Source organism: Pteropus alecto, unplaced genomic scaffold (genome assembly GCF_000325575.1).
Source record: "Pteropus alecto unplaced genomic scaffold, ASM32557v1 scaffold246, whole genome shotgun sequence".
In the NCBI taxonomy this organism is placed as follows: Eukaryota; Metazoa; Chordata; class Mammalia; order Chiroptera; family Pteropodidae; genus Pteropus; species Pteropus alecto.
Window position 1 is genome coordinate 1,727,762 of NW_006437742.1, and position 16,512 is coordinate 1,744,273.

Genomic DNA, 16,512 nt, shown 5'->3' on the forward strand with positions numbered 1-16,512 from the left:
ATGGATTATGCCAAAAACAGAAAAAAGAATGAAAAAAATTAACAGCTTCAGAGAAATGTGGGATACTGTTAAGTGCCTCCACATATGCAAAATGGAGTACAGAAAGGAGAAGACAGAGAGGAAAAGGAATAGAAAAATATTCAAAGAAATAGTGTCTGAAAATTCTCAAATTTGATAAAAAAAACAAACAAACATTAATCTACACATCCAAGAAACTCAACAAACTCGAAATGAGATAACTGCAAAGCGATTCACAGCCAGACACATCATAGTAAAAATACTGAAAGCCAAAGGCAAAGAAAAAATCTCAAAAGCAAAAAGAGGAGGAAAAAGTACTTGTTATATACAATAGAATCCTAGTAAGAAAAATAGCTGACTTCTCATCAGAAACAATGAAGGGGAATGACATTCAACGTACTGAACAAAAGACTGTCAACCACAAACTTTAAATCCAGTAAAACTATCTTCAGAAAATGAAGGTAAAATAAATACATTCCCAGATAAATAAAAGCCGATGGAATTTGTTTCTGGCAAAACTGCTTTACAAGAAATATTAAAGGGAGTGTTTTAGGCTGAAAGCAAGTGATACCAGATAGTAATTCAGATTCACATGAAAAACAGAGTACTGGCAACGGTAATTGTAATTGATTATAAAAGACAACGTAATGGCATATTTCATCCTCTTTCTATTCTTAACTGATTAAAGAATAATTGCATAAAACAATATATTATTTGTGTATAATTTCATATATGTATATAATTTTGTCATTGGGTTCATCTGCAGATGTAAAATGTTTGACAGTAACAGTGCAAAGGAGGTGAGTTGGAGCAAAGTTATATCAGAGTAAGCAAATAACAGCAGGTGGTAACTCAACTCCACAGTAAGAAATGAAGAAAATTAAAAGTGAAAAAATAAGGTTCACTCAGCTTCCTCAAGACATAACATTACAGAAAGTAATAATTATAGCAATGTAATGTTAGATTTGTAAATGTTAAACTAGAAAACATCCACATAACATGAAAAGGGGAATAGTTGAAGAAAGGAGCAAAGAAAGCATGATATAGGAAACAGAAAGTTAAGTAGCAAATATAAATTTTATGACATCAATAATATTAAATGTGACTAGACTAAACACTCCAATCAAAAGACAGAGATTATTAGATTGGATTTATAAAAAAATATTCAATATACTGTCTACAGGAGACATACTTTAGATTCAAAGATACAAACAGATAGAAAATAACAGGATGGAAAAATAAATATACTATGTAAACAGCAACCGCAAGAGCTTGAGTAGTTATACTGTTAGACAAAATGCATTTTAAACAAAAAAAAAATGTCACTAGATCTAAAGAGGGATATTTATAATGATGAAGTCCATCAGGAAGATATAATAATTATACCCATATATGGACAGATCCCCCCCCGCCCAAATATACACGAAGCAAAAGCAGACAGAATTGAATGGAGAAATAGACAATTTAATAGTGGAGACTTCAATGCCCCACTTTCAGTAATGGGTAGAAGATCATCAAAGAAATAGAAAATCAACAAGGAAATAGAAGAATTGAAGAATACTATAAACCAACTTAACCTTACAGACATATACAGAACACATCACCCCCAAGCAGCACAATATATATTCTTCTTAAGTGCACATGGAATATTCTTCAGGATAGACCTTATGTTAGACCATAAAATCAACCTTAATAAATTTAAAAGGATTGATATCATACAAAGGATGTTCTTCAACTGTAAAGGAATAAAATCAGAAATCAAAAGAAGAAAATTTGGGAAATTCACAAATACGTGGAAATTAAATAACACTTCAAAACAACAAATAAGTAAAAGAAGAAATCACAAAGGAAATTAGAAAATATCATGAGAAGATGAAAAGAAAATATACCAAAATTAATGGGATGAAGCTAAGGAAGTACTTCAAGGGGAAATTGTATTTGTAAACGCTTATATTAAAATTGAAGAAAGTTCTCTAATCTAAATTTCCACCTTAAGGAACTACAAAAACAAGAGTAAGCTAAACCCAAATCAAGCAGAAAGAAGGAAATAACAAAGATCAGAATGGAAACAAAATACAGAATAGACAAAAATAGAGAAAATCAGTGAAATCAAAAGTTGGCAACAAAAATTAAGAAAATTCCATTTATGGTAGCTTGAAAAGTAAAATAAGATAAAATTTAACAAAAGGGCAAGCAAGGCTTTGTTTACTGAAAACTACAAAATATCGTTGAAAGAGATTAAAGAAGTTCTAAATAAATGGAAAGACATTTCATGTTCGTGGATCAGAAGAGGTAATACTGTTGAGATGGGAGTACGCCCCAAATTGAGATAGAGATTCAACGCAATCCCTGTCAAAATATCAGATGGCTTCTCTGCAGACAAACAGTGGAGGAATATGACAGAAAGAAGAAAGAAAATGAGTGGAAAATACGTAGTTGGAAAATAATTTCTGGTATATAAACTCTAAATTAATCTTTATTAAATGAATAAATACAGGTCTGGAATGAGAATCGATTCCTGGAGAGAAGAACCAGGCCTTTCCTTATAAAACTAATAAGTGTTCATAGAGCCAGTAAGTAAAATCTACTTATTTTTCTTTCATTCATGTAACAGTTTTAGATTGGTTTTCAATGTGTAAACATTTTGTTCCTGCAACCCTAACTAGCACAGTTGAGATCCCTTCTGTCAAGAAGGTCATACTTTCGTACATAACCTACAATACCCACACACGCATGCACACACTTGCATGCACAGACACACATGGTAGAAAGTGATAGATATAAATTATAAGAGAGAAGTGTTCTAGGAATTCAGAAGTGGCATTGGAGCTGGACTTAGACATTGGAGCAATAAATAAAGACAGTATTAGAACCATGTCTTAGGAAGATTAACTTGGCATTGGGTGATCTGGACTGAGAGGAGACTGGAGAAAACCACTGCAGTAGTCTAGGAGAGGTAATCAGAGCCTGAACTTGAGTATTGATAGTGGCAGAACTATATAAAATTACTGAGAGTTTAGTGGTGTCATAACACAAATAGGAGAGGGAGCTAGGTTTGAAGGTAAAAATGAAAGGTCAGTTTTATACATACTAAGTGTATACCAGTGCGACTTCCAGAAAGAAATATGTGACAGGCAGTTGGAATCAGGGCTGGGGGAATGACTTGGGAGTTTCTCCCCAGAGATTATAGCCAAGAGGTTGTATGAGATTACCAAAGAAAAGGAAGTGTAGGGAGAGGAGAGAATTACAGAACCCTTAGATAGGGAAAAATGAAGAAAAGGCAGATAGACATTCATAAAACTTTGCTGTTGCTTTCTAGTATCATTTACCCTGCCTTTATACTCACAAACTGATTGTTTTACTATCTTCCTCAGTACTACAGCTAAATGGTTCATCTGCAGTGGTCCTTATGTGTGTTTAAAGATGGATACATTTATTCTTACATAGCCCCCAAATCCTTTTGCTTTCCCAGCTGACACAGTAGGATCTATTAAGATGGCAGAGCAGCTTTATTTCTGGGTAAACACTAGCTTTGAAGAACATTTAGGGCATTATAAGAAGCTAAGGTTTGAGATGTTTCACAGATGTTCTCAGAAGTTGCAGAGAAATATGAGCAGCCTTGAAATACCATGAGTTATCCAAGAACATGCCTGACTGTTTCTCATTGAAACTTTGAATGTTGATTTTAACCTTGAAATTTCTTCGTTTTCTGCAGAGACGGCAAAATAGTTGTAAGGATAAAAATGGGGGTCCATTTCTGCTGCGTGATGTAAAATTGCCTATAGATTTCACTGGCGCCTGTTGTTTTGTTTCTTCCTTCAACCTTTAGTGCATGTAGCAGCCAGAAATGGAAGGTGGTTGAGGTCACCATCCTGGGCTTTCCTGCGGGAGTGCCTGTTTGCCCCAACGGAGGGAAATTCTTTTGCCATAAGAGGGAAGTGACTTGAATTGCCTGTTTTAGTTTCTTTGTTTATGACCAGTGCCCTGTGTTTTATTTACATTTTACAGGTGAATAATGGGCAATAGCCACAGTGCAGTTGGCTGGCGAAAGAATTGTATGGTGTTCGTTGCAATATAAAAAATGCGCATAAGTCTTTGATACTGGAAACTTTTTGTGACACTTTAAAATTAACGAGCTGGCTCAGTTCTCTACATACTCCGCTAGGCTTTTAATGACCTTTTTCTCCATTCTCGTATTAGGGGATTTTGCATGTGTTATTTTTTGTTTGTTTTTCTTCCTTTACTTGCATTTCAGAAACTTCTAAGTCATGATGGTTTCAGTCCTATTTTCAGTATTCTTACCAAGGTCATCCTGGTCCTGTTTTATACAGATGCTGACTCTTCATACATTTTGATTTCATCTCTCCCTTAAGACCAACTGCTATCTCAGCAAATTGCATAAGTGAAGGGGTTAGGGTTTGGGGGTAAAGTTGTATTCCTAACCTGAAATGAGCTGTGGAAAACAGCTAGAGTCAGTTTTAATATGGGGATTTTGAAGAGGGTCTCCACAGGGATAAGCATATACTTAGCCTCTATTTCGGTAGCTTAACATTTACTTTCCTCTTCTTACAGTAAGTACAAATGGATCCTAGGTGAGGAACCCGTGGAGAAACGAAGAAGGCTCCTGCATGAGATGACAACACCTCCTCTAGATTATTCCATGCCTGGTTCTCACAGGAGGGTAGAGGCAGCTGTTTCTTACCCAGAAGGGGAAAGCAGCCATGATAAATCTAGCTCTGAGAGAAGCACACCACCATACCTTTCCCCAGAATACCCAGAAGCAAGCAAGAACACCAGTCAAAGTAGGGAGGTTTCAGTTCTGTATTCAGGGGTCCAAGACCAACACCAGGGGTCCTTGATCCCTGAAGAATTAGAAGATCAGATGCCAAGATTGGTAGCAGAAGAGTCTAATAGAGGCAGCAGAAACATAAGCAAGGAAGAAGTAAACAAGGGACCTTTTGTAGCTGTTGTCGGTGTTGCAAAAGGTGTACAAGATTCAGGAGCTCCCATTCAGCTGATCCCTTTTAACCGAGAGGAGCTTGCTGAGAGAAGAAAAGCGGTTGAATCCTGGAATCCAGTGTCTTATTCTTCTGTGGCCTCTACTACAACCCCTGCTGCAGCCACTGGGGAGAAAGGAAGAGGCTACGAGGAGAGTGGAGGTCGTAATACACCGAAGATGAAGAACCAAAGAGAGCTGGAAGAACTGAAAAGAACCACAGAAAAACTGGAACGCGTTCTGGCGGAAAGGAACTTGTTCCAGCAAAAGGTTAGGGCAGCCCCTTACCGCTAGGAATAAGAGATCATTGTAACCGAGGGACCAGATAGTTAGAGCTCTGACGATTTCATGTTCTGAGGCCTTTAAACAAAATAAGCCATCGAATCATTCTGTGGTATGTCTCGATTGGGTGAACCCTCATGGGCTTCCCACCCATATTTTGGGGTTGAAAGGTCCATAAGTAGAGGAACATGTGCAATAGAATCACAGAGTGAATATATCGGGGACTATTTTGGGTGCACTTGTAGCATGTGAGGTCATGGAATTTCTATTTCTTGAACTGCAGGTGGAGGAGCTGGAGCAGGAGAGGAATCACTGGCATTCTGAATTCAAGAAAGTCCAACATGAATTGGTGACCTACAGTACCCAGGAGACGGAAGGCTTGTATTGGAGCAAGAAACACATGGGCTATCGCCAAGCTGAATTCCAAATTCTGAAAGCTGAGCTGGAAAGAACCAAAGAGGAAAAGCAAGAACTAAAAGAGAAACTGAAGGAGACAGAGATGCACCTGGAAGTGCTGCAGAAGGCTCAGGTCTCCTACCGGACCCCAGAGGGAGATGACCTAGAAAGGTTAATTCCTAGGGTTTAGTTATCAGCTTGTGAGTACTAATGGGAAACATCCCTTAGGACCCCAGTTACTGGTCACAGATAAGGGAGGAAGCCTTAATCAATTCATAGGCCACCAAGGATTGAGGAATTACTTCTTAGAGAGCTGCAGCCAGTCTGCCTGTGCTTGGTGGCATTGTGCTTTCTTCTTTCTTTGTAGCTAATGGAAACATAATTGTTGAGAAATGTAGGCCCATTTTTAAGGAGCTTCATTTTGTTCTGTTAGCTAATGACTTCATGTCATCTCTTCTCCTGCCCCCTCACTCCATCATACAGGGCTTTGGCAAAGCTTACGCGGCTGCGTGTCCACGTCAGCTATCTCCTTACTTCTGTCCTCCCTCACTTGGAGCTTCGTGAGATCGGGTTTGACTCAGAACAAGTGGATGGGATCCTGTATACGGTGCTGGAGGCAAATCACATACTGGATTGAGCACTAGACTATATACTCTATATACCCTTCTCTACCTGTCTCTTCTTTACCCTCTTCTTCTCTCTCCTTTTCTCCCTCCCTCCTTCCCTTACTTCTCGCTCTTATTCTCTCTCTCTCTCTCTCTCTCTCTCTCTCTCTCTCTCTCTCTCTCTCTCCCTCACCTTTATGCCTTATATAGAGAATCTTCGAGTAAACCCTGGCTCTTAATCAGTCTGCTTCTTATTCAGTTTGGTGTGAAGAAAGAGGCTAGGTCACTAGGCTTTGAAGAATTCCAGGAACAGAAGAGCAATAGTCACCAAACCAGGTGACTTGAAAGCTTTAATTTTCATTACTTAGATACCTGGCCTATTTTATATCCTTCCTGAAATGGTTTGTATTGATGTAGGTTAAATCGGTCAGCGAATATTGGGTCCAATGTACTAGGTGTTTGGGGATAAATTAAGAAGTATAACTCATGGTTTCAGCCATCAAAGATCTAACAATCTAGTTGGAAACACAAGACATGCCAAGTTAACTAACTTGTACAGACATGATGGGAAAATTCTAGGGGAGGAAAATCAAGGAAGGCATCACCACATAAGTGGGACCTAAACTAAGGTTTGTTTAAAGAGTGAGCATGACCACACTTAAGAACAGTTGTTTTTTAGGTGGTAAGACTGTGGTTGATATTTTTTTCTTCTTGCTATCTTCCTGCCTTTTTCAAATTTTCTATAATAAACCTGTTATTATTTTTACATTGAAAAAAATTGTTTTTAAAGAGAATGAGTAGGCTTGAATTTAGATATCAAGTGAGAGACTGAGAAAATATAAGTTAATTTTATATTTATACTTCATTATATTTAGCATTATCTCTGGAAGAATAGCATGAACAAAGGCACAGAAAAAGCTAGAATGTGAAAAATGTATTTGGTAGGAGTGATGGGTTAATGTAAAGGGAACTAAAGTTAAATCATGACCCATCTCTGTGGTGTTTGCATTTTAAGAAGGAATTCTCGAAAAAGAAATCTTCAAGGCTCAGTTTCAAAAATAGATGTATCACCAAACTGTGGGACTTCAGGTAGTAGGGGAGCTATTTTAGAGCAGGGAGATCTATTTGATATTCCTCAGAATATACTGCTTTACCTGTTCTTCAGGCTAGTGCTGAATGAGGGGTAGATCTCGTATTATTAGAAATAGTAAAAGTTATACTCTTGTAAAAGTAGACATTTTGTTTATTCATTGCTATATGGTATTTATATAGCACATGCTCTCCAAAGAGTTCAAGGTACTCTTCAAAAGACATTGAACAATAAACACGTAAAAACATAACAACAATGAAATACAGGAGAAATAATAAAAGGGAGGTGGGATCAAGCAATTGCAAAAGGATTAGCTAGTCCAGAGGAATGTTTTGGTATTTGCTCTGTTTCTCTTCTGCAGTTACTTCAGAAGACTTTCCTAAAGTTATTTTATCTCCTTTGAAAGGAGGCTCATCATAGATCTTCCTGTGAGACCACAAGGAATAGGGCAAGGCCAGAGCCAGGCTTCACCATTAAAATGAGTCCTTAAAGATATTCCCTGCCCCCTTCCCTTCACCTTACTGCCGCTCTAGCCTGCCCTGTGATTATTTCTCATATCAGACATTTGGACTATGATATTGAGAGCCCCAGTTATCTAAATATTACTCAGAGAAGGATGGTGGGGGTGGGGGTAACATTCAGCCATTCTCTTAGTGATGTTTGCTCTTCTCATGGGGGCTGAGAAAGGTGTGGCTTTGCACAGATACAGACAATATGAATGAAAAGGTGATATAGGAAATAATTCAGAACATTGAAGGTTCAGCCTCTGTGTGTGTGCATGTGTGTGTAAGAAAGGTATGGTGAACGAGGGGGCAGAGTAGGAGGGAGTATAGGCCGTTGGGCTGTAAAAAAGAATGGTGGACAATCTTAACTCATCTCTACTAGTGCTTACTTTCAGCCCATTTCCTAGTGTCAACCCCGTATTGTTTCTTCCAGTAGCAGTTACTGTGTGTGTCCATTTACTATAATACCAGAGCTACCTCTGTTACCTATTCGCAGTGAAATTAGAACAGATGAGATCCCTTTAACCATGTTAGATGCCATGGTGGAAAGATTGAAAAGTGTCACCCAGTCGTACCAGAGCTTATGATACAGTGTGTGTGTGTGTGGAGGGGCGGGGGGAGCGGGAAGAACAAAGTGGGTGCCTCCTCCTGGCTATCCTCTTAGGTTAACATAATCATAATTCTTTCAAATGTTTCTCATATTTGCCCTTTAACTTTCCACTTCCACCATCAACATTTAGATTCTTTTTACCTCATGCCTTCATCACTGAAATAGATTCTTAACTGGCCTCCCTCGCCTCCTGTTCTCTCTCCTTCAATCCACCCTACTCACTGTCACTAAATTGCTTTTAATGATCTCATCAGGTTATGCCTCAGCTCCAAGGCTTTCTTAGTGCTCCCGGTTGCCCAACAAGCACAATACAAATTCCCATCTGGCTTCAACCATGCCCTCTAGACTCATCTTCCAGCATTTCAAACACAAACCACATTCCATCCAAAATGAACTATTTCTTGGTTTCTGGACCTGCCTTGAGATTTTCACCATCTCTGCCTTTGCCTGGAATGTTCTCCCTTAACATCTTCTCTTTGGCTCAAGTGTCAACTTTTTTCCTGAAAATTCTTCTGAATAACTCAGCCAGACATGACGTTTTCTTTGAACATGTAAGTTTTGTGACACTTATAAGGCTCCTATCACAAACTTCCATGTCCTGTCTTCTCTATTAGAAAGCACCAATTCAAATATTCAGCTGCCTACTTGACATTTACACTTAATGTCTCACAGGCATGTCAAGTAAAACGTGTTAAAAATAAATAGTGACGCACACTCTAGGACTGTTCCCTCAATTTTCCTCATTCGAAAAACTGGCACGTCTACCCAACCAGTCGCATGAGCTAGAAACCTGGAAGTCATCCTTAATTTTCCTCGTCTTTAGTCCCCCACATCCAGTCTGTCAGAAAGTCTGTCAGCTCTATCTGCAAAGTATATCTTGACTTTACTCACTTTTACCACAGCTCACTTAATCCAAACCACCATCTCTTACAGGTAATTGCAACTCCTAACTGGTATCCTTGCTTTCATTCTTATTCCCACAATTGTCTTATCACTATAGCCAGAATGGTTTTTGAAAAAATATAAGTCAGATCATGTGATTCCTTGCTTAAAGCCCTTCAATGACTTCTCATTGCACTTAGATAGAATCCATACTCCTTACAGTGTCCTCCGAGACCCCTGCCTATTTCTTCTACTTTGGCTCTTGCAACTCTTCATCATATCTCACTTTTCCCCTTGCTCACTGCTGTCTTCCCACTGAAACAGGTCAGGCTCTGATTTTATTCATATTGTCCCCTGTCCTAAAATGCTTGTATCTCCAGTCTTGGCATGGCTGGCTATTCCTCATTATTCAGGTCTTAGTGTAAGTGTCAACTTTCTCAGACAGGCCTTCCTGGCAACCTTTTTTCTCGGTCTACCCTATTTTATCACTGTTTCCTGTTGTGTTTAATTCATAACACTTTGCACAATTTGCAGTTATATATTTGGCTGTTTACTTTCACTCATCCAACAAATATTTATTGGGTACCTACTATGTTTTGTGTGATGTACAGTGGTGAACATAACACATGTGGTCCCTGTCTGCCCCTTTCACTAATGGTATGTTCCATGAAGGGAAGGCTCATGCCTGTTTTTACTAATCACTGTATCCCAGAGCTTCTCATAGTGCCTGGTGTATAGTAGGTAATCAATAAATAATTGTTAGTGGTAGGAACTGTGTTTTGTTCATATTTTCATCTCTCTCAAGAGCCTAAAACAGTGCCTCATTCATAGAAGGGGCTGGATACATAAGAGTATGAATGAGGTAGATAATCCCGGATATTAAATTCTGAAAATGAAAGACTGAGATAATAAGAGCTACAAGTTACGGGGGGCAGTCAGTGTGCACTGGAGTGTCCTAGTGTTTCTCTTTAGCTGATCTTTGAATAATTAGAAAGGCTATCAAAGGAGAAAGGGAAGATGTTCTGAATATTACAGAATTACAGAATTTAGTCAGGTGAACTCCATAGAGACCATATCTTGAGAGTGAAAGCTAAAAGAAAAAAAAAATTCTAAGGAGCCTTCTGTTCACTTTTTCCAAGAGTAGCCAGTTTATTTCAAGAGAAGAAAGAGGAGCTATCCATAAGCAAAGAACAGACAGAACAAGCTTCAAGGAAACAAGTTCCTGGCTCATGTCAGGAAGTCAGTGCATTGTTGGATAAACAAATTGGACCTTGCAGAGGACTAAGTCAGAGGCTTTGTGGCCCCAGGGAACAGGAATATTTGCTCACCCATGTCCAGCGATTGCAAATAATCTGGGGGTAACAACAGAGACACAGGCTTGATTGGCAGGGTCTCAGTTCCCAAAGGCAATCTCCAGATAGAATGTGTTTCAGAGTTCTGTATTGTGAATTAAAACCTCTTTCTTTAGTACAGTGTTAAGAGTGAAGGTATGGAGGTATGCTCAGGAAAGCTTGAAGGGGTAAGCTCAGGCTAAGTAAAGTGTAAATCCGTTCCCCCCACACCCCCACCCAAATAACTTGTACTTGGTGACAAGGACATTCCTAACTCGTTTCTTAGGCATAGAGGACATTCAGGAACCATACTTTCTGAATCAAAAATCAGGGCACATGCTTAGTTAATAAAGTAGACAATTTGAAAGAACTGACAAATAGTCTTGGGTATATTAAAGTTTTAGTCATTGAGACATATAGCATTCATTTTCTAATGGAAAATAAAATCTGCGGGAAAAAAAAAAAAAACTGTGTTTTGTTACTTGCCTCCATCCCTAAGCCCAAAGTTTTCATGTGAATCACCAGAAATCCCCCAACCCACTTTTATTTTAGAAGAGTTCAAATGTTTTGGTTACCTTCTACATGCTAAACACATTGCGTTCATCTACCCATTGAGTCCTCAGGGGCAGGCAAGATAACTTTAGGCAGAGGGTCAGGAAAGTGTTCCCCAAAGGTCTGATCTTCCAGATGGGCTTGGAAACTTGTAAGGATTGGAAAGATGGAGGTATGGGAGGGGGTAGGATTTTCCAGGTGTAGGGTATAGTATAAGTAAAGTCACAAGACTGAGTGGAGAGGGGTGAATAAAGGAACACTCAAGAGGGTGTGAGGAATAGTGAATTATTCAGTTTGGAGCATAAGGAACAGAATGGACCAAGGGCTTGGAAATGCCAGCAAGAGGAAGGCTACACTATATCAGCTTAACAATGGAGCTTTGTAGGCTATGAATTAGGAAGTGGCTGTTGAAATCTCCCCAGTTGTCCCTGAGTTTAGGAAATTAAACCCAGAGTGCAGTTCCCTTGGACTAAACTTTTCTCTAGCAGTGGGACCTGATGGATTGTGGTTCTTTTCCACCTCAGATTTTCACAGATCTGAATGAAGGTCAAAGAGTGATGACCACCCTTTTCCTCTCCAGCCTCTCAAGTTTGCTTTTCCTCTGGCTTGTTAATGGAATCTGATGAGTAGAAACCTATTTAAGGTCTTCAAAGTATTCAGATTGGTGGCGGGGGCGGGGGGGAAGAATATTGAGAAGTTTTGTCCCGGGACAGACTATATCCTTGCTAATATAGATTCAGATTTGTGGTAGAAATTATACTCTCTCATCTACCTCCATTCCCCAAAGACACATTTTTGTGTGACTTTGACACTACTCTTTAGGTTGCCAATATGCTTAAGATACAGTTAACCATTTGTTGAGGACCTACTATCTACCATGACCTCACTAAAAGGTATCTCCATTTCACAGATGAGGAAACTAAAATGTAAAACATTTAAGTGGCTCTCCCAAGGCCACACAGCTAGAGACTGCAGAGGCAAAACTAAACCCTTGTTGGACTCCAAAGCCTAGGCTTCTTTCCCACTACACCATACTGCCTATCTTGAAAACAATAGTCTTGGCTTCTTTTAAGAAAATGCTAAAGCCAGCCCATACAAATAGGAACCTCCAAGCAAGAAAGTTCCACAATCCCAAACAATGTTTAACTGTCCTTGTGATCAGGAATTGTTCACTTATGTAATGAATATCCCTCCAAACAATGTGGAAATTCATTTCCTCTTGACTGAGTTTTTCACTCAGGGCTGTCACTTGGCAGCTTTCCTGATATCAAAACAGCCATCAAGACCCTCTTACAGTCCAGGAGGTCTTGGACTTGTTGGCCTCTGCCTGTGAGTGTTTTCACTGGCTCTTTTGCACCACCACCCCACCCCTACCTTTCCACCCCCACCCCAGAGAGTGCTGAGTTAGGCAAGTCTTTTGGGGAGTAAGAAAGTGACACTTGAGAACATATTGGTTTATTATTACACTCAGAGGAATAAAATTAACCACACAAGCTGCCTCTGGAATTGCCAAGGGCACCGCCACCTTTTTCATCTTGTCTGCCTTTTTCTTGGTTTCTACTTCATCTCCATTTCTGAAACTGTTGAATCATTTAGTTGAAGGGTGTATGTGTTATTCAGTACTCTGCTCTCCCAAATTCCAGTCCATTGTCTGAATTAGTGTTCTATTTTTAAAACTCTTTGGACTCTTCTCATTCTGCTTCTTTTTAAGGCTAAACTGAGAAACTAGTGCAAATTCTGGTGTTGATGGCTAATCTTTGGCCGAATGCATTTCTCTTCCCATAAAATACATTTGCTTTCTAATCAAGACATTCAGCGCCTTTTAACACAAGGGAGTAAGGTCCTCACAATATCATCAGAAATCCATTGTGGGGGTGGTTAATCCACCCTCTTGCACCCCTTTGGGCAATTCTAGAGATAAATTCAAGTGAAAGGCTGTAAGGAGTGTCTTCTCTGTACTTTTGTTGTGACTGGCCTTTCTTCTGAGAACCCACAGAGAACTTTATCAAATATCACAGACTCTGAAAGTACTATTGAAGAAAAGGAGCTACCACTGAAATGCTGGGTTGCCTGCCACAGTACTCATACTCATTTGGCATTTCATTTTACATCCCATTATACTTTCGAATATCTGATTGAAGGCATGTGAGTTTTCTCAATGTTATCTCCACAAGGCCATGTTTGCAAATAGAAAGTTGTACAAAGCCCTCCTAGGAAGTGACTTGTGAAGTGGTGAGGGTGCCATTCTGGAGGAAGTGGACTTCATGGATGACAGAAGAGCAGGACCTGATGATTCGCCCTTGTATGGTGACTTTCTGCTTTGTCAAACCCCAAGACACTCCTGCTTGTCTTGTGGAGAAATGAGGCCCAGAGCATAGAATTGTAGGCAAGAGTTAACTAGGAATTCCTAAGCTGCAATTCCCAGGAAAATGGTCAGTTGTGTGAGGCGGAGGGGGTGGTCAAATTACAGCTTCTGTATTGCTGTACCTGATAGCAGCCTGTTAATATTTTATCAGTGATCACATCGCAGCACATATTGAGCCACCACTTTGACCAAAAGACAGAGATAACCTGCTGGACTTCCTGTTTGAGGCTTTCCCCCCACCCTCCACCCTGTTGAGATAACAAAATTTCTCATCAAAGCTAGGAGCCGCCTGGGCAGGGAGACCAGGTTGGGTGAAGGCCAGGCTTTGGCCAGCTGAGGAGGAGCACAGGCACTTCCCAGCCTGGGGCCTCTATGTGCCAGAGTGGGCAGCTGAAGGCATGAAAGAGTCCCCTGTCCATGGGCCCAGGGTTGAGTGGGAGGGAACAGTTGACCCTGTAAGGCCTCATTTGCCTTCATTTAGCACTGTGCCCCATCTCCCACATCTGTGTTCCTCCTCTGGTCCAGAGCCAAAAGGCCTCAGGTTACTTAGATAGACACTGTCTCTGCTGCCCCCAGTAATTTCTGAAGATCTGCCCAAGAGAAGGAGATGAGGGAGAAGAGGTTGATCCCTAGGGTCACTCTCTCCATTAAAGTCATTTAGGGGTTCTGTGAGGCAAGCTCTCAGGTGTTCTGTGTTAGCTGAGTAGTGTCTCCCTTTCTCCTCCTTAGTACTGCTCTCCACCCTATTTCTCTATTTCCCACGGTCCTTCAACTGGAAGAAGCAGTTTCTTTTGATCATCCTTTCCCCCAGAAGCTTAAGTAGTGTGAGAGCCTCATTTCATAAGGATTAGGATTTGATTGGACTTTCATACCTTTTTAAACTAGCCCCTGACACCCATATCTTATGGCATTTTCCCCCTCTTGCAGGACAGACTATATTGTGCCTTGGACCACACTTTGGTGTACATATGTTATCTTCCCTAGATCAGCTGTCAGCTCCTACAAGGCACAGACAACCCTTGCTCACCCTTGTAGCCCTCAAAGCCTTTAGCACATTGCCTGACATAAACTAAGAGTGCAGCTAGTATGGGCTGGCTGGCTAGAGAGCTGGTTGAATGGCTGTTTAACTGGCTGGATGAAGGTCTCTCAGGAGGTTGGAGTTTGCCTCTCCACCAAGAAACCAGTTTCAGTCTCCACTCCCCCCATTAATGATCACATAGCAATGGGTCACTAGGGCCCCGAGGGAGAGAAAACATGAATCACCTTATTATCAGAGGAATGAGGGAGGGCAGAGACATCTCTCTTTGTGCAAGGGTCACAGCTATGAGGCTGCAGCATAAACAAAATGGCCTTTACTATCCCTTTGGTCTATGGCTAATCTAAATTACTTTATGATGGAAGGCAATGGGGTTAGCTGAAAACTGTTCAACATGGACCCAGACTCAAGGAGATTTCTAGGAAATTATTTAGATCAAGGCTTTTCTTGCTCAATGAGCCAAAGGGAAAACCAGTCAAAGGCTTTTCTGCTCAATCAGTTGCTCATTGTCAGATCTGCCCTGGTTTTTCTAGTTGTGGATGAACTTCTAACTCTTTCCATAGAATCTTCCCAGACTGAATGGAAGGAGGACCTCCCAGGCCAGACTTATCCTAAGATAAAGGGAGCTCTGTGCCCTATTTCCCTCAAAGGCTCTTACATTCCAGTAGCAGACGGGGTCAGGAGGGCCACAGCAACGTGAAGAGCAACAGGCACTCTTACACCTTCTGAGCAGAATCTCAGACCCATGTTGCTGCGGGAAGGGTTTCCGAACTTATGTTCAGACTCTGACACTCTGTGACTTTAGGGAATTTACCTCTCTGGGCCTCCACTTTGTTTTGTGGATAAAAACCTGTTCCATTGGTGTATTTGGAACATGCAATGAAATTGGTGGTCTGAAAGTGCTTTGGTAGCCAGGTGGTGGGTCATCAGATCCCTAACCAGACTGCTGCCCACTCAGCATAGCAGAGTCAGCAAGTCAACCTCATTTTCCAACCTCCAGTGGCCCCCAGTCGAGGGCACTTGCATTTATGGTGCCAGACCAGAGACATGACCTTTTATTAAACTCCTGTTCAGAAAGCCCTCTCTCTCCACTCTTATTCTCACCCACTGCCATTTCTTCTAAATGGGCTTGGATGCTGGGGTCCCAATCTCTACATCAAAGAAGGCTTACTTCAGGAATACAATGGTAGTAGTACCCGTTATAACAGACTCCTATGTGCCGAGGCCCACTAGGTCCAGGAGGTGGGTAAGCTGAATCTTGTAGGACCCCATTAATGTCTGTTGCCATAGTTAACATCATTATGAATTAGGCTTTGTTGATTCCAAATGAGGTTAGAACAGGGCCAAATCATTGGCCTCCAAAACTCCCACACCTCCAGAGTTAGGGGAATTGGAACTGAGGTGTCGTGACTTATTCAAATGTAAGCTTTGCATCTCCCCAGATGGGACAGTTAGCTGGGCCTAAGCTGGCCAGCTGGCTAGCACAGCAGGAGGGGCAGTTCTAGATGGTATACTCAGTAAATTGGTCCTGCTCTCCCAGATTCCCCTTACAGAAGACCAAGAGAGCCTGTGTATCCCCAATATTACCTTGCTGGCCTTAAAATGTTTCTCTTAGGCAGTTTAAGGACCTCTGGCAGGCTCTTCCTACTGGCTGTGAATATTATTGGATCAGCAGAGTCCTATTTTGGGAGTCAGGAGACTGGAGCGCTAACACCAGCTGTGTGGTCTTGGGAAAGTCTCTTTACTTACGTGGGCCTTAGTTTCTCCATCTGCCAAATGGGGATTATCAGATCTATTTCACCTTCCTCGCAATGATGATTCAGAGAATGAAAGGAATAAACACATA

General features: G+C 40.8%; 1 protein-coding gene across 1 annotated transcript in view; it reads left to right on the forward strand.

Moving 5' to 3' along the window:
- The window catches only part of MORC4 (MORC family CW-type zinc finger 4), a 51,177-nt gene extending 40,004 nt beyond the window's left edge, over positions 1-11,173 (forward strand). Inside the window, exons 14-16 of the mRNA XM_015591660.2 lie at positions 4,591-5,284; positions 5,580-5,825; positions 6,176-11,173. Of these exons, the coding sequence (XP_015447146.1) occupies positions 4,591-5,284; positions 5,580-5,825; positions 6,176-6,256 (1,021 nt within the window). The 3' untranslated portion in view covers positions 6,257-11,173. The remainder of the gene's footprint in view (positions 1-4,590; positions 5,285-5,579; positions 5,826-6,175) is intronic.
- The last annotated feature ends 5,339 nt before the right edge of the window (positions 11,174-16,512 follow it).